The following is a 19,206-nucleotide window of genomic DNA, read 5'->3' on the forward strand; positions in this document are numbered from 1 at the left end:
TTTTTTCTGAAGAAGGGTCTAGACCCGAAACGTCAGTTTTCCTGCTCCTCTGATGCTGCTTGGCCTGCCGTGTTCATCCAGCTCTACACCTTGTTATCTCAAAAACAAGTATCTACCTGTTTTAATCTGAATTTCCAGCACATGGCTCACAGCTTTGTGTGCCTTAGCTTTGCAAGTTCACATCTAAATACTTCTTAAATGTTACGAAGATTTCTGCCTCTACCACCATTACAGGCAGTGAGTTACGGATTCCCAGTGAGTTACAGATTCTCACCATCCTCTGGGTGAAAAGAATCTTCCTTACATCCCTGTAAATCTCCTGTCCCTTACCTTAAATTTATGCTCAGTGTTCATTGATCCCTGCATCAAGGGGAAAAGTTCATTTCTGTAGTAAAGCATTGTTGAGGATTGATAGTATACATGAAACTTGATGTGACATTTCAGATGATTTTACTGAGGGGCAGAATGTTAATGATAAATAGTATTTATATTGTATTTTCACTACTTGACCTTGCAAAGTGTTTTATAGCTAATTAAGCAACTTTTTTGAAAGGTGGTCACTATGTAATGTAGGAAACATGACAGTAAGTTACATTCAAAAACTCCTACAAACAGCAATAATCTTTTTAATTAGATGGTGATCAGATGGTTATTGTAATGTTGATTGAGGGATAAGTATTGGTCAGGAAACCAGGAATAACTACCCTTCTCTTCTTCAACATAGACTTGTAGGATCTTTAACATCTGTCTGAGTGGGCAGATAGGGCTTGTATTTAACATTTCATCTGAAAGACTGTTTTTCTCGAACAGAGCAATGCTTCCTTAACACTGCAAATAATTGTCAGGATATGACTTTTTTTTTTGCTGAAACTCTGGAGCAGGACCAGAACTTTTGTGATTTAGATATGAATGACTTATCACCTAAGCCGCAGCCAAAAGGGGAAAAAGGATGGACGCTTTAAAGGACAGCAGAAATAATGCTGCAGGGTCAGCAAGGTAAGTAACAGGAGGTGGTTCTCTGGTTGCAATGGATCAGGGATACGTGAAACTAAGCAGGAGATGTTGCATCAAGTTTCATGTTTAGTGTCAGTCCTGAACAATGCTTTACTGTAGAAATGAACACTTTTCCCTTGAAGCAGGGATCAACGAACAGCAAGCATAGATTTAAGGCAGGGTTCAGGAGATTTACAGGGGATGTGAGAAAGATTCTTTTCATCCAGAGGGTGGTGGGAATTCACTACTTATAAGGGTGGTAGAGGCAGAAACCTTCACAACACTTCAGTAGTATTTAGATGTTTCACAGGTACATGAATAGGAAAAGCTCAAAGGGATATGGGCCAAATGATGGAAATGGGATTAGTTTAGTTTGGAAACTCGGTTGGCATGGCCGAGTTGGACCGAAGTGTCTGTTTCCGTGCTATATGACTCTATAAGAACAGTTCTATTCAATTAACTAATACAGGAAAATTAAATGGTGGCAATTGGAAATCTTATTATCTCAGATTTCAGCAACTGTAGAGAAAACAATGGGGTAAAACAAGTATTCACTGAGATTACAAGCATTATATAGATCCAGCTACTGACGCAGATCCAAAATGCAGAGTCAATAGTTGATCAACTCATACAATGTTCAGGTTTTTGTAGTATTAAAAGTAGGCGTTTTGCTTTAAAACTTTATGTGGAATACCAGAACAAATCTAGATGCACTGACCTGAAGATGGTTTATTATAGCTCAAAAGTCCTCACTGGCTCAAAGTCACAAGCATTTATTTTTTCACTTTAATAGTACTGACTGAGACTATATGGAGTTAAGTTTATTTACTCTTTAATGCTTTGGCACAGAATTACAGGCAACAAGTATTGACATCAACATGAATGACTCCAAAATTATGTAATCTTCCCAATAAACGCACATATAATCCAAAGTGAACTCTAAAGTTTAGATGAGAAAATATTGTATAACTTGCTTAACCCACTTAAATATTTCACAAATAAAAATTCTAAGTGCAGAAAATTCAAAAGTATCTAGGATTGCAAATATTGAAAATTTCATCAAAAAGCTCAAAATTCTGCATTAAAATTAGTCAACATTAATTTGCTCCCATATATTCAAGATTCATAACTTTTATTCTACTTGCAACCGACTACTGATCCACTGTTAGGTTATTCAAAAATGTTTGACATACTCAAGCCAATTTGCAAAATACATATAAAAAGGTAAGATAAAACTGACCTGATCATGGTCAATGTCTGTATCCCCTGTGATTACAATTCGCTTTTCAATTCTTGTTTCAGAGACTCCACCTTTCACAGTCTAAGGACAAGTTAAGACAATGTCAGCATTGATTTCTTTTTCCATGATTAAATGATTAGTTTAAAAATTAAGGTCACTTTTGTAGCCAGTTTCAGTTGGCTGGATTTTGCTCTCAGTAATGAAACAGTATCTAGCCATTCACTGGAGGGGCTGGGATGTGAAAGGGTTTGAGCAAGTGAGACAGAGAGATAGATGTATAAAGAGGCAGAAACAAATAGTAAAACTGCCATGTGAATCGCAAAAGGTTAGGATGTAGATATTGCAAGTAATTGGGAATGAAAACACATTGCTATCATTTATTGATAGAGGAATAAAAACGTAGGTAAGTTATACTTCAGGGATACTGCAATTGGCAAGACCACATTTGGAGTACTGTATACACTACTGATCGCCTTATTTAAGGAAGGATGTGAGTGTAGTGGTAGCATTTCAGAGAAGGTTTAGTAGGTATACACCTGCAATGGGCAGGTTGTCTTAGGAGGAAAGCTTAGACAAGCTAGTCAAGTATCCACGAGAATTTAGAAGTACAAGAGAGAACTTAATTAAAACATTAGATTCTGACTGTTCTTGCAAATGTGTATATGGAGAGGGTATTTCCTCTTGTAGGAGAAAGTAGAGCTAGATGTCACCGCTTAAAAATAAGGGGTTGGCCATTTATGTCAGAGAGGAGGGGAATCTTGAACACTGAGGCACAGTTTCTGGTAAGGGAATTTATCTTTTACGACTGAGGAGAGCAATTTCCTTCGCTCAGAGCTGTGAATCCTTGAAATCCTTCCACGGTGGGTAGTGGTTGCTCCATCATTAGAGGCTCAGATAGAGGGATTGAGTGCCTCAGGCAATCAAAGGGAGGGGGATGAGGAGTTCAGACTAATGATCAAACATGATCATACTGCAATAGTAGAGCAGGCACTTAGGCCAATACAATCTTCTTCTGATACTTCTTATGTTGCTAGGTCTTCCAGCTGCTGCATCATGACCTCAGGTTTCTCTTATAGCTATATCTTTGGCCCTTCGTTTTTCTCATTTCACTACTACACTTGGGAAATAAAATCTAAAAATACAGCATTAGTTTTCATACGTATGCTGACAACACCCAGTTCTACTTCATCACCACCTGTTAATTCCTCCATTCTTGCTACATTTTCTGCCAATTTATTTCATGATCAGTATTAGGATGAACAAAAAACTTCCTTTCAGGAAGGACAGAAGTAATGTTTTTGATTCTCATACAGTTCTGTTTCCTAGCTACTGACTTAATTTCCTTTCCAGGCACCATCTGAAGTTGGACCAGGCATTGGTGTCATATTTGCTGCCAAGATGAACTCCCAAACATACAGCATTCTTTTTAAATTCACTCATTGGATATGGACATACCAAACTGCCCAACTCTAATTGCCCTTGAGAAGGTGGTGAGCTGCTTTCTTGAACCCACTGTATCTTGTGTGTCATAGGTACACCTACAATGTTGTTCAGGAGAGAATTCCAGGATTTTCACCCAACAACACAAAGAACAGCAATATACTTTCAAGTAATGGAAGTGAGTGGCCTGAAAGAGAACTTGCAGGTGGTGATTTTTCCAGATATCTGCTGCTTTGATCATCCAGATGGTATTGGTCAAGAGTTTGGAAGATGCTGTCTAAAGGGCTTTGATGAATTTCTACAGTGCATCTTTTAACAGTGTACAGTTCTGCCACCTGAACATCAGTGGTGGAGTGACTGAATGTTTGTGGAGGTGACACTAATCAAGTGAGCTGCATTACTCTGGATGGTGTCAAGCTTCTCAAGTGTTGTTGCAGCTACACTCATCAAGGCAAGTAGAATGTATTCAGTGACACTCCTGGCTTGTGCTTTGTGGTTTTGGGGAGTCAGAAGGTAAGTTATTTGCTGCAGTATTCCTACCTTCTCACCTGCTGTTGTAGCCACTCTATTTATATGGTTAGTTCAGTTCAGTTTCTGATTGTTGGTAATCTCCAGAATGCCGATAGTGGATAGATGTTGAAAAATTAAATAGGGGAGCTTTTCTGTAGTTTAGAGAACTAGTAGCTTACTGTTTGGTATTTCAAATAATGTTGCTTTTAGTTTATTATGGTAAAATATTAACTACATTAGAAATTCATAATAACTGATGTATTTTCTTTTAAATGTACACTATCCAATGATAGGATTTCCAATTGATTATAATGACAAGTGATGGTTCACTAGCTGCAGTCAAAGTAAATCATGATAATTGAACTGCAATGCTGTCAACAATAGTAAAGGTTTTGTTAGCAAGATAAGATGAGAGTTAGAAAGAAAAGGAGCTTAAATTCAGCAGTAAATTTCAATGATAGCATGCAAACAAAATTATACTTATTGTATTGGCCAGGCCAAACTCTGATGCGATGGTCTACTATCTATTGCACACCTTGGTAATCTGGGTGGTCATTGTTGTACAAATAGATTCAGAAGTTATAGTTTGAGCACTCATCAGGACACCAGGCTCATTGTCTCCACTGCCATCACCCTTAAAATACAACAAAATAAGGAAGTCCAATCAGTTTGGCCAGAAACAATATTATCGCACTGTTGAATAAATAAAATACCCACTCTAGATTGATAAATCTGTTAAATCAAAAGCACAGTGTTAAAAAAACTTCAAACACAAACATTTTAACACAATTGCTCGATGGAGCTAAACAATAACAGAAGTCATCAACTAACATGGTCTTCAAGCTATTAACATCTGATTCGTCGCCTGAATATTGAATAAATAAATAACATTGCAGGGGGAACTAATAATGGGTACATATATTAATATATCAAGTGGTGTGTCCCTGATCTCTCAGAGCACCAGATGAAGTTGAAGTGTAGCATAAACTGAATATTATTTCTATGTTATAACGATTCCATCTCTAGAAACTAAGAATGCTTCAAATCTCACTTACTTAAATGCACACTTGATGGATTTACAATACAGACTTACTGTGTCAGGGTACTTACCTACAATGAAAAGCATAAAACAGTGCAGGATTGTACATTAAAATTCATTATACAACAAGAATGGATACAACTATATAGGTGCAATGTTTTAGGACACATCAAAATTCTGAATGTCACTTTGAACTGAGGAGACACACATGTTGACAAAGTGCTGCACACTGACAGCAAATATATCTGAATATTCAAATGGAGAATGCACGACTATCATCAATTTTTTAAAATTCATAAGATATGGATGTCACTAGTTGGCCAGCTTTATTGCCTGCCCCTGACTGCCCTTGACAAGATGGTGGTGAGCTGCTTTGTGAACCAATTGGAGAGTTTATCTTTACCCAAATCTCCCTCCAGCAAGTCAGTTACAAAGACAGGTGGGCAAAGATCATCTCCATTCCTTCTATTGAGAAAGAATCAATATATAACACACCAGGGACAGTGATAACACAAACCATGAACCTACTTTACACTTCAATGGTGATAAATTTTAAATTATAACTTTTCAAAATGCTGTGGGTTAACAAAACAGTTTTACAAGTTTAAAAATTATGGAGGGAACTTCTGGAAAATTATAAGTATATAAACAGTCAATTACAATTTACATGGTATACAAATATTGGAAATTCTCACTGTAAGGCAATAATGACAAATGAAACTTCATTACTTTGTTAGGAAGATTAGTCTACCTGGGTAGCTTCATACGTAATGGTTTTAGTCTCTGTTTGAACAATTGGAACTTCTTTAGTTGCAATTTCAGTCTTGTCAGGACTCACTGTATCAGAGATTGTCACCATTTCTGTCTTTACCACAGGAGGCTATTAACAAGAAAGTTAAATAAGTAAAAACCATAAGTAATTTGGAGAATTAACTACAAACAGATTTTACTAAAAACCAATATAAAAGAATAAAGTGAAATTAAAAGAATGGAAAATATTCGAACCATAAGTGGGATAATGGAAAAATTAAAGACATTTATTTTTAAACAGGCAGCATGACACCAGGACACAAACATTAAACTTTTAACTAAAATAAAAACAACATCACAAAATATATGATTTAGTGGCTGCTCAGACCTCCAGTGCAAGCAAGGCAGCCAGAAACCAAGACTGAAGCAGGCAGAGGGTCGGCTGATAACTATTTGTCTGTTTTGGGGAAGGGAAGAAACTTGTTGAATCTAAGTGAATTGAGGTTGCTCCAGAAAACCCATAACAGACCAAGAAAGAGGCATTTATGCACTGGAGAGGACTCCAGATATGAACATTTACTTCTAACTCAATTGCCGTGAACATTTACCTCTGAGCAACATATAACTTCTGGCACAACATCACTATCAACATACGAAACATCTCCATTTAGCTTGGGTCTTGTGTCTTCTTGCTGGTGCTTTGCTTCCTGAAGTTCTCCATTTTGCAATTCTTGCAAACTTTCCTCCGGGACATCCTGCATTTTATGTACCATAGGAAAACGTACTTTGTCAAATTCTGTGACCGAAATCTTGGATTCCATCCCTACTGTTGTTAATGTCTTAAATTCATTTTTTTCTCTCTTTACATTTTCTCCTTCCTTGGTCTGTGGGTGGTATTCTGCCTCTTCCTCACTCTCACTATGGCTATCGGAAGATGAGGCATGACCCTCTTTTGATGGCACCTTACAGGCGGGCACAACTGTGCTACATTCAACAGCTTTTTCAAGTTTTATTTTTGAATGGCCAGGTGCTCTCTTTACCTCTTCAATCACTATTGTTTCTTCCACTACAACCTCTGCCTGCTCCTCCGTCTCGGATTTCTGTTTCTCATCTGAGCTCTACATAAGGAAATGAATGAAAAAAAAGATGAGGCAAGAAGCACGAAATACAACCATGCAAACTTAAAGGGATGATCACTGAAACCAAAACAATAAATGATTAGTGATGTTACAGTGGCTATGTTCTGGTGGAATTACTTAATAAAAACCACCTTGCCAATATCTTCGGCTCCTGCTGGAAACCCTTCTGTTCTTGAAGCATGATCCTGGAGAACAGTAAGCAGTCACAACAACATATAATGAGTAGTCTTTACCACTAATTGATGGAAATAAATCAACTATGACAGATGAAACTGCTGAAAGCACTCCCCACGTAATTATATACAGAATGCAAAACTGTGAAAGATTACCATACAGTTACACACAACATGAAAGCAGAGCAATTTGTTTTTAAAAAATGCGTAAAAATACAACAGGATGTACAAATAATGACCGGAATGAAACACACAAATCATAATAACATGTCAGACAAACTGTGACTTTTATAACTACCGATCATAAATTCCATTCTAAAAGCACCTCAGACAACTGCTTGGAGCATATGAGAGAAACAGATTCAGCAGCAGCTTTTTCTTTCAACCCAGCACCCTCTGATGCCTGAGAAATAGCAGACGAGAAGGAAGTCATCAAGCCTGGTGAGAAGCTCTCTTTACTAAGTAAAAGCGATGTTATCTCCTCTTCTAAGCTCTACGCAGTTAGAAAATTGAGAATAAAGATTAACAAAGATAACAAACAGTCTTACAGAAGAAAAATAGACAGACAGAAGTTACACCATATCACGCGTCTATGTATTATTGGTTGTAAGTAACAAAACATGCAGGTTTTCTTTTACAGCATATACTCATACCATATCTTAATATCCATGCACTCTTCTAAACATAATAAGTAAATAGGTTTTAGGACAATGACTATTCTGTCTCAACCATATTTTCGGAATAGCAAATCCTCAATCCACACAATAGAATTTTAGAATTATAAACATGGTGTTTTGTTGCTGAATGCTTTAGAGTTCACAGAATTGTTATTAAACAGGCATTTCCATACAACATGGAACTTAACACCTGCTATTTATTTCACTTAATACCAGTGTTCTCATAGGCATGCTGAAAATGACTCAGATTCCAAGCAAAATTATGAACATTTTGGAAAATAATAATTAAACAATTTTGCGAAGAAATACACAACTCAGAAAATCTACAAACATACCCCAATAAACATTGTTTGCACCAAGTCATTACATTATTTATATAAAGATTCTATCTATTGGTATGAACAAATGCCAGAAACTGGCCAGAGCAACATCTGGATTAAGATCCTTCCAAAGCAACAAAGCCAGAGGTGGAAAAGGAGAAATTAAAACCAATCAGAGCCGAAGTATAACAAAATAATAAAAAGCTTTTAAGGGGTTCATAAAATTAACTGAACAATTTTAAGAATTGCTTACTGGACCTGGATTGTGTGTTGTGTTAGCAAAACACCCTTTTGATCTCTGAAGGTTGAATCTCACCCACACTCAAAGAACCCCTTGCTCACTGACAGTATGAACAATTTCAGAAAAATATAATCTAGTTCTTAGTCAGCTTCACTCCTAACTTGACAATCATAATACCAGAGAAACCATAAGGACAGCTGGTGTGGGGGGAAAAAAGAAACAGCAGAGTATTGATACAAGGCTGCAACAGGTGAGAAAGAACTTCATTCTGTAGCTGTGTGCTACTCCTGAATTGGCAGTTGCTTAGTAGTTAATAGTTAATCAAAGGAGAAATGCTTTATTTCCAAATACTAACACCCTTCGCCTTTAATGAGGACAAATTGCTATTTAACTTTATATGTCTGTTTCCATTGCTAAAAACAGTACACCAACACAAGAAAAGATAGTCATAGAGCTATAGAGTAATACAACATGGAATAGTTACAGATCATGAAGATTTACAAAAAGAATCAAATGTACACATCTTACAGGAGACATAACACTAGAATGGAAAAATTCTTACATGCTCATTGTGTAGAACACCTAATGGCATGGAGTTGCTGCTGGAGGTAGAATTGGCAAACCTCTTCTAAATTGCATCTGACATCACGTTAGTCTGCCCATGATGAAACTGTGTTTAAGTTTCCTACAATTACTAGCCTAAGTCCAAACCGGAAATCTCTCATGAATTATTGTAACTGAGCAAGATAAATCTTGCACAATACTGTATCTCATAATTCTTTTGACAATGCTTCAGAGTTAAGTTTTAAAATGAAAGCAGGAATGTTAATTTGTAAGTGTTCCTTTTGCATGTTCTTTAAAACTATTAGTTATTGCAAATAGTGAGCTTGAAATAACTGTTTAGATTTCAATGTAGAAAAATGCAATTATGTAACAGGAGGAAAAATTAGGAATGATTGGTCGGTTGCCAATATCATAATTTGTTCAAACACAAAGATGTTAATCCAAATTAGCACTGCAAATATTTTTCTAATATGTATGAAAGCATTACAAGCTGCACAAATACAAACATCCACCATGTTGGATTAAGCTTTCAATTTTATCCTAAGATTCTGCTTCTGACACATACCCCTTCTGTTTGCAGTGATAAGGGTTTGGTTAGTCGATTTTCCCATTCATTTGGACGTGGTTCAGGTGTGGATTCCATGAAACTGCGTTTTAGTTCGCTAATGCTAGCTTGATGTTTCAATAGATCCTCCTGCGTCTTATCAAGGTCCTAATTTCCACACACGTATACAATTAGAATGAGACACAATAGATGAAAACTAAATTAGTCAAAAAAATGAGTAATACACAGGAATGCCTAGGCTCACTGAAAATCTGTTCCTTATTGATTGAAGAAAATTGGCTTGTTTATTTATTGTAAACCTCAATTGTTTAGAAGTTACATATAGAAGGCCAGCTTTAATACCAGATATTACTTGCCTAGTGATGCCTATTTTCTAATAGTACAATTTAGAGAGTGCGTTGAATACATTAGCAATTTGGAACATTAATTATTAATTTCAACAAAACAAAGATCATTTCAGGTGTATCTTTGTTTAAAAAAGAATCATGATTGACAGAATTAGGCCTCTTGCACTTGTAAATTTTAGAAACTATGCTAAAAATAAAGTTGATACACGTTTTAGTTAAAGAACAAAAGTAAATAACAAATTCCTTTCAAGATTTAAAATTAGATATTCAGTGAGGCAAGGCATATGTAATTGCACATTTAGTGTGAAACCCTGCAGTGGTCTGTTTGATTTTAGTATAGATTATACATATTATTTAATAAAATCTCAAAATTATTTCTGAATGGTCAATTAGTCCAGTTACTAGTTCTGGTTAGTAAATGTGCTCATTCATCTTGAGGTAATTGCAGCGAAAATACTTTTGTTTCTACCTGGCACGTGGTTGATATTGCATGCTAATAGACCAAGCTAATCCATCACAGCGCAAAATTTGAAAAATACAACTTTGGGACGTGAAGCGTGCATTCTATTTTGCATTCCCATGCATCCCATGCAAAATCCATTGCAACAGGCTGCTAGTGAAAAAAATTATCCAGCACAAATCATCAGCCCATCTATGTACTTAGATTTTATACAAACCTCCAACATTAAATTGCTATGTCTGATATAAATATTTTCTCCTTCTATGCTCAATGATTTATTCTGTAAAATTGAGAAAGAAAAAGGGAAGAAAATTCCAACATAAAAAATAAATAAACTCACATGAAACATGCAGGCACTAAAATAAAGTAAAAGTTAGGGGAAAAAAAAAGAATAGAGAAGGCATACCACCACACCCCATATGACATTCTAAAGCACTAAAACCTATAACTGAAATGGAAAAGAATGCATTTTGAGTTGAATCAACCTTTTGGTGCTGCATTCTTTCTTCTTCTTGTTCCGACTGAATATATTCAGCAAATTGCAAAAGAAAATATAAATTATTTCTTTGCTATTTTAAAAAGGTAGTTAACGAAAAACAGCAACAATATGAAACAAATAATATATCAACCACAGTTAGTATACTTCAGCTACCTCTATACTTCCAATGTATTTTTGCCCTACTCCACTTTAGCTTTCCACAATTGCTCTTTGAAAATTTCTCTGTTGCAGATGTGCTCATATACAAGATCATAACAACAAGGCTAGAACAGATAGTAATTTCAGGCATTGACATATGCTCTATGCAAATTTACATTAATTAATTGTATGATTTATTAAACATACCATTTCTATTGGTCTATCATTTCAGGCTTGAAGTTTGGGAAACTGAAGCTATGCACTGTTTGCCCAACCCTCTGGTGTGGGCTTAGGAGTGATGGAGGATCAGGATGGAAAGCCAGGGACATAGAGACAGGCCCAATAGGGTTAGCTCATTAATGCATTCCTTTGCTGGGAAACCTTCCTGTTGCAACCTGGGAAGTGGAGTGTTGCCGGTGATGCTCAGAGGTAGACAACCAATTTATACAGTTTGGACCTCAAACGGCAAATAATCTTTCTGGAGTGGGAACTACTAGTTTCTACCTGCTGAATTAATTTCACAGGCACCAGCATTTTGAGCAGTCTTTACAACTGTCAACATGCCTAGGCAATGCCTGGTGGAACTGTTGGGACTCGTGTCTTTCTGGTCCTCCACCTAGCTACAGTATTGGAACCATGCATGCAGCTCACGCACGCAGCCTACTACCCGCCTATGGGAAGACTGCAACATAGGTCCTACAACCAACAAGTGCTAGCACATACCAGACATTGGGAACTTGAAAGACTCTATGAAAGATGAAATTTCAGTTCGCTTCTTTAAGGGGTAAAATCACATTTTTAAACCATTTTTTCTAGTTCTATCAGGGGAAATACCCTCTCAGTATGTTAGCTGTTAAGCTCACTCAGAATCTTAAATTAAGATTACCTTTTTATTTTAAACTCCAATGAGTTTCCCTTTCCTCAAAATGCAACTCCGTCATCCTAGAAATCAGCTTAGTGAACCTTCACTGAACCTTTTAAATTACAAACATACCCTTTCTGAACCAGAGACCAAATCTTTATCCAGTACTTCAGACGTGGTTTGCCCAATACCTTTTGTAATTAATAGTTAAAAGCATTCCTTTTTGTCAACAAATACATTCAGTGCTTATTTACTGGGAAAATGAGGACGGGGGGATTTATGTTTGAAAGCAGTCCCTTGTGATGTCACTTTGCTTGATATAGGCGTGCAACATCTTCAGTACCTCAATCATGTCTTCAGTAGATATAATGGAATCCTAAACACTTACTTTGGTCCATTTGGTTGATTGCCACGTTTCAAATGAGCAACCAAATTGTTGAAATTGAATGGAGAAGAGAAAGGTTGGTGGGAGAGCTGGAAGTAATTGTATAGTGTGTTTCCAGCACAAATTTACCTATTTTGAAGTGGAACAGTGCCACCTGCCTTGCAGCTATTGCAAAATTATTTCTTGATAAAGTAAAATACTCGAGGAAAAAAAGACATTGACCCTGAAATTTCAGTAACTCAAATACATCCATTCAAGTGCAGTTTGAGAGTAATAAAATGGAAACTAACTGCAAATGACATGGCAAACAGTGGGTTTGAACATCTCTGCTTCTAAATTTGTAGGACTCATGCTACAATACAAGAGAGTGTGCGTCCAGATGGTTCAAGATTGAAATAGACATTTGCAGTGATTAGAGTGGACAATGGTAGGCTGGACATTCAGACAAACAGTTCAAGATTCAACAGTAGTCAAAATATTAATATTCTTGGTTTCTGCCAATTTTAAATTTTTTTTAAACTATCCAACCAAAAAAAAATCTATTTTCAAATGCCACACATTTAGCGACAAATTTACACACCTCCTCTTCCTCTGCTTTCTCATTCAGGTCATTGTCATAAGAGGCGTATAATGTAGTCGCCTTAGGCTCCAGGTAGCAGAGAGACAGAGCAAGAGGAAGGGAAAGGGTAAGTGAGAAAGGGACAGACTGGGATGCAGACAAAAGCAGCACAAAGATAACGATGATAGAAGGAATAAGTGATGGAGAAGTAATAGGAATGTACTTTTGAAAGCTTGGTGGAATCAAAGCTGAGCAGTCATCAGGAAGGCTGGGAAAGCTTATATATCCATCCTCATCAAGCAATGAAGGTAATTTACAAGGAAAACACTTGTAAAGCTTTAAAAATGCAAAAGTCAATGTCTTTCTTACAGGATTAGCATTAACTTGTATTTCCTTCAGATCCTGTTGTACAAGATTATTACACTGAACAGGTGCGGTCAATACAGGATCAGGTTGATGAGGCTTAGTTAATAATGCTGCTTCATGCTCTGGAGTTGTTACATGTAGACTATGATTGAAAGAAATAGATTCAAACATACATTCTTCGTCTAATTCACCAATTGAAAAAGCACTACCTTCTGAAACGTCAGAGAGAAAATCTGTCTCAGGGATAGGAAAGAGATTTAAAGAGGAGGAATAGCTAGAATAGGTAAGAGATGGGGGATGTGTGTTATGGAACTAAATTAAACCCAGTAGACACATGTTTATGTTGCAGAAAGTACAGAGAGAACAGAAGGAAACAAGAAAAGAGAAACAATATTAGTCAGAAAGTCACTCAAGATGTGCCACAAATTCAAACAAATGGATGCAGACAACCTTAGCCCTTGCAAGACGGAGAGGGTAAACACAACAAGGAAAAACAGGCAAACACCGTACATCTTTTGCATAATGATTAATAAACTTTAGCTTAGTAACTACCCAGTTCTTTCCTTTTATCATTTTCCTTTTTATTTATTCAAGGGATGTGGGCTTTGCTGGCTGAGCCAGCCTTTATTGCCCATCCCTAAATGCCTCAAAATTCAAAACATGAGAAAATAGTTCATCAATAGTAAAATTGCCAAGTTTTTTTTCTACAAATAGCCCAGCTATATTTTATAAGTCATGGTCCTTTACACTCTTATACATCGCATTAATTTTAGCTATTAAGAATACAGAGCATTTAATAGTGACCCTTGAAATATAATTCAAAATAGTTTTGCTGCTTTACATGATTCCCATGCAACATCAGGATTATTCAAGATCGACAAATATCAAAAGGTTGCGCTGATGACAGAACGCAGCTAATTTATGTGACATTAAATTAAAATAGAGAAAAGACGACATTGTAGTTTCTTCATAAGTGTGTTCGAACTGCCCAAATTTCCTACTTTTTTTGCTGCATCCAGACTTTCCAGTATACCTTAACACTGAACCATGGAAGCCCCTAACTTTTCAACAATTACATTCATTCTTATTAATTTTGACCTCCATAATTAATTACCATATCCCAGAGTTAGAAACTACTGAGTTGGAAAAGTCAGCACATCCGATAAAGGCTACTTTCTGGTTTTAAGAAATTTAAAAGCAGGTAATATTTTGAAATATTCAATCTAAGTGAATTAATTACTTTTCTGCTCCCTCAAATCTTTTCTCTCATTTGTTCAGTAAATAATATCTAATCACAATCAATTTTGCTACCTTTATTGTTAGATTAAATGACTACAGATAATAAACAAGATTTAGGTGAGGAGAAAAAATGTATCTCACTGGCAGGATGTAATACTCATATTGCATTTTCTTCCATCCGCCTTTTCCCCAAACTAAAGAACGTTTCTGAATCAGTCCCACTGTATTCAATCTCTTTTCATCATTTCCATCCCTCCAAGAATCAATTAAGAAACACCATGAATTTTTTCTCCATAGAAAATGCAAGAACATAGTATTGATTTAATCATGGTGTAAGCTACAAGGAATGACAGTCACAGCCAACACCTCTGAAAAAATGTATTACACATGGCTAGATTTTACAACAATTCTTTTTACCCCTTTTCCCAAAAATACTTTCTGATACTTGAAGTGGATGGGATAAATAAGTCCTGTATCATACACATGGTATGTATTACAATTACTATTGTGCGCTAAGACAAAAATCTGGTTGCCTAAAATTTCAAATAAAAATGCACAATACCTTCATTTCCATAGGCATTTCTAGTTGTGATTCTCTTGAAGGAGTCGTTTTGCCTTTTGCTTCTATCTTTTCATCAGTTGCTTCTACTTTAATTTCACCAACTTTGGTGGCAGTCACCTCTGCTGTTGAACTCTGAGGAACATTTAGAGAAGAGGAATCTTGCAGCAGGCCCACCTCATTAATGCCATCTACTGGGGCTGTCAGAGAAAATAAACCCTTTTGCTTAAACTTGTAATCATTAGTTCAATTAGAACACAATGCAGAAAGTAGCAATCAATGTGGGTTCAATCCCAATTCTTCTTGTAGCAATTCACAGAGGCTTGCGTCCTGTCCTTGCCCCTAGTGGAATGGTGCTCATCAAGCTACACATAACCAATTCTGCCTCTCAAATAGATAGAGGTATTCAAAGTCTAGTGTGGATTATGGTTAATTACACACATGAGAGTCCAGAAGTCATACTAATACTGTAGGTTATCTGTTATATATACACTTATCCAAAAAAGAGATCAGTGCTGAGAAAGGAAATAATTTCTGACATCAATGGCTGATATAGTGCAAGGAAAAAAAAAGGTGAGGAAAATGGACATATCTCACCATCTGATTTTTTGTTTCAAACATTGTGTCCAGGAGAAAAGTTACACCCAGACAAAGAACTGGAGTCAAAAATCAAGTCAGAACAATGCCATAACTCTCATAGTCTGGAAAAAAGTCTAGATATTGTTGCATGTTCCATCAGTAGTGCTTATAGGGATAGTCTTCTACAAGTCAATTTAATACAAAGTAATGCCCATTTATGGCCTAATGGATGACTTAACTGTATATGACCTGGAGAAAAAAAATTGAAGATAGTAGACATTTGAATCTAAAATTATTTTTTAACAAAAGGTGCGTTGGAGATTATTTAAGAGAAATGATTTCTCTAGATTTGTCTTCTAAGGACAGATTAAAGTTTGATGGTTTATTGTAATTCATGAGCCACCTACCTCCATCAAGACTTCTGGACAGTCGCTTACTCGAAGTACGCTCAAAATAAGGTGCGGGCCTGTCTATGAGAGTACTGGCCTCCCGTGTTTGAGCCTGCGTGCGGCCACTATAACGGAACTTTGAACCTAAAGTCAAGAACTTGCTTTTTGGAGTTTGTTCAGGGGATAGCAGCCTGAAAACAATGATTTCAAATGTTTTATACATGCAGAATTAAATGCTTTGCACTATTTACATACTATTACAACATTTCCATGTATTAGTTCAAATTTAGGAAGCAACTTTAACAGATATGTTCCGACATCCTCTAAATTTAAGGAATTTAATAAGGAATGTCATCGGGAGCTTTTGCAGTCCACTGTATTTTTGCCAACTAAATAAAATCACCCACTTTTGAGTACGAACGTATATGTAAAGTTTTTCACGCAGAGAGTGGTAGGAGCCTGGAATGCACTGCCAGAGGTGGTGGTGGAAGCAGGCATGTTAGTGACATTTAAGAGGCATCTGGATGGTTACATGAATAGGGAGGGAATAGAGGGATACAAACCAAATAAGGGCAGAAGGCTTGTTTTTTTAGTTTAGTCAGGACACGATCATCGGCACAGGCTTGGAGGGCCGAAGGGCCTGTTCCTGTGCTGTACTTCTCTTGTTTTTTTTGCTTCTGTAATTCATTTTGCTTCCTTTAGAAACTATCCATATCAGGCATGAATTTGTTGTGGGGAGTACTTCATTTTACAAATATGCAATTTCTTTTCCCCTCTTTATCGTATAGATCTATGCAAAAAGCAATTTGCAAAGGGTTTTGGATAAAAATGTACTCTGGAAATTGTAAAAAGTCAGAAAAAAATGAAAGCAAAGGGAGGAATTGTGCATTCATTAATAAAGGATCATTTTCGATTACTATCATAAATACCCGTATATTAGGACTGCCTACGTTTGAATTATTAAAATCATCATTCATTAACTTCGGCTAATCCAACAAATACAGAATAGCCTTACCTGAAGAAAGTGTGATGCTCCACGCAAACCTTCCACAATCGCTTTGCTGCTCGGTGATTAGGCAACTTGAAACCAATAGTACTTTCAAACTGCTCTGTCTAGAAAGGAATATAATCATAAATTTCTAACTGTTAAAGGGGGCTCCAAATAAATTAAAAAGCATTTGCTTCTACAAGAAATAATTTTTTGCACAATCGTTTAAACATAAAAGCTTCTTTTAAAAGAAGAACTCTTTGCTAACCCACAAATGAAACACTCATCTTTCTATGATTGTAAAACATAAGAACAAAAAGCAATTAAATTTCAACTTTTTCCATGTGTAAAACAGATGATTTAAACAGTCCCTCAGGACGAAAGAAGTCTTGGTTCCGCTCTAGTTCTGTGCACTCAGATATGGCTAACCATGTGCATTCTGCAGACACTTACAACATGTGAGGTAGCTAGATGTTGAGTGGAAACAGATGCTGTATGTTTATATTTTCTGTCTACAAACAACAGAGCTTTCTGTATTAATATATGTAGCTCCCAGTACACAAATGGACTACATTGCAAGTCTACCTGATAGTCCTAATTTGATTGTTAATATAATCCTTTGCACACTTAGAATTATTTAGCAAATGTGCAAAGTGGTTCACATTTTCACTTTGGATCTTAATCGATGAGCAGAGTAATGTTATGCTCTAGGAGTGAGTTCAAAAGGATCTTAGTTGTTTAGTTGTTTAAATTAAGAACCATCTTCTTTAATATCACAGTGAAAGAATCAACAATAACTTGGAACTTATGGCATATACAGAAGCTTTGTCATCAAGCTTCAGTACACAGACAGAGGGTGGAGTGATCTTAGCTTTGGAATGGAGGCAACAAAGATTGAATAATTTCACATCCATCTGCTTATCTCCATAACTGAGGGGAACCTGCTGGAGGTGCACTGTAGAGCTATGGTGAGACAGATGGAAAAGAGGTTTGACACAGCTGCACTTGATAACCGAAATGGACCAGTTGCAAGGATCAGATTTGCATGTCATCACATAATTAAAAAAGGATGGTGACAGACTTTGGAATACAAACAAATTTGAGGAAGACACTGCATAGACTCTCATGAATCACAGAGTCAAAGGCTTTCATGAGGTCAAAAAGTTACGTACAATGGTCATATTGCTCCTTGGATTTGGAATCTTGAAGGATTCTTGCAATGCTGTTCCCTAATGCAAAAAAATCAGGGAGACTCCCATGTTTTTACATCAATCAGATTTAACGCCTTGTTTGGAGATGATCATGATTATGGTGACTCAAGATCTCATGGCAAGAGCTTCTCTTCCCAGGTAAGGAATATGGAGCTTTTGCTATCAACTGCAATTCAGAAATTTACTAGATTCATCTACTCCATAGGCCTTGTTGTTTTTCAACTAATGAATGGCTTTTATTCAAGGCTGGATAGTGCTGGTATATGGACAGAAAAATTCAAAGCACGAGTAGGCCATTTGGTGCCTCAAGCCTACTCTGCCAATCAATAAGGTCATATCCTTGCCTGGTATGCAGTCCAAGGCTTTCTACAGAGTTTCCTGCCTGTCTGTATACTACTCAAGCACAGAATCTAAGTTCAAACTCCACTGCACTATCGTCAAGCTGGATAGTGCCCTTGGGGATGGAGTGAGGATGCTCAGGTCAAGAAAGAATCTCAGTTGAGGGTGCTCTTAGAAACGTTCATTCTAGTAGGCAGTGAATGCCTCTGTCCTTTGTCCTTGGCAAGGAGCACCCCTTGAATATTTGGGGTGTAGGTAAGCTGAACAGTGATGAAATACCGATGCACGTCAAGGATGTCGACAAGCAGTTGTCTTTCCTGCACTCTTTCCATCCATTTGTTCACAAGATATCCAGCTGTTTGTTGTACTGCTGTTTATAGAGTGTGCAGTGTGGTGATGCTTCCAGTATGTGAACACCTTGCACCTATGTTCGATTAACTCCTCTATCACAAACCAATCTCTGTATTTCCAGGTATAGAAGCCAAAAATGTCTGATTTGATGTGAATCATGAACGTTAGAGTGGACCAGGCAGTGTGGACACATAGCAGCTCCTATCTGCTGGGATTAATGAGACTGCAAACAAGAAGCCAGCTAAGAAGATCTGTTTTCGTGGGATACTGAAGACATTCAATGT

The 19,206-nt window shown here is 36.7% G+C and overlaps 1 protein-coding gene across 15 annotated transcripts in view; it reads right to left on the bottom strand.

The window, feature by feature from the left end:
* Window positions 1–19,206, bottom strand: part of epb41l2 (erythrocyte membrane protein band 4.1 like 2) — a 175,010-nt gene that overhangs the window by 7,113 nt on the left and 148,691 nt on the right. For 3 of the 15 annotated variants that reach the window (XM_048596977.1, XM_048596978.1, XM_048596979.1), the window contains exons 10-20: window positions 17,049–17,146; window positions 16,052–16,224; window positions 15,069–15,265; window positions 10,676–10,738; window positions 9,652–9,798; window positions 7,610–7,777; window positions 7,243–7,296; window positions 6,581–7,090; window positions 5,974–6,102; window positions 4,719–4,817; window positions 2,234–2,314 (exon numbers count right to left, since the gene is read on the bottom strand). In XM_048596977.1, coding sequence (XP_048452934.1) covers window positions 2,234–2,314; window positions 4,719–4,817; window positions 5,974–6,102; window positions 6,581–7,090; window positions 7,243–7,296; window positions 7,610–7,777; window positions 9,652–9,798; window positions 10,676–10,738; window positions 15,069–15,265; window positions 16,052–16,224; window positions 17,049–17,146 — 1,719 coding nt within the window. The remainder of the gene's footprint in view (window positions 1–2,233; window positions 2,315–4,718; window positions 4,818–5,973; window positions 6,103–6,580; window positions 7,091–7,242; window positions 7,297–7,609; window positions 7,778–9,651; window positions 9,799–10,675; window positions 10,739–15,068; window positions 15,266–16,051; window positions 16,225–17,048; window positions 17,147–19,206) is intronic. The other 12 variants (XM_048596981.1, XM_048596983.1, XM_048596984.1 and 9 more) reach the window with 12 other exon arrangements.

The sequence above is a fragment of the Rhincodon typus genome, chromosome 5 (genome assembly GCF_021869965.1).
Source record: "Rhincodon typus isolate 14 chromosome 5, sRhiTyp1.1, whole genome shotgun sequence".
Taxonomy (NCBI): domain Eukaryota; kingdom Metazoa; phylum Chordata; class Chondrichthyes; order Orectolobiformes; family Rhincodontidae; genus Rhincodon; species Rhincodon typus.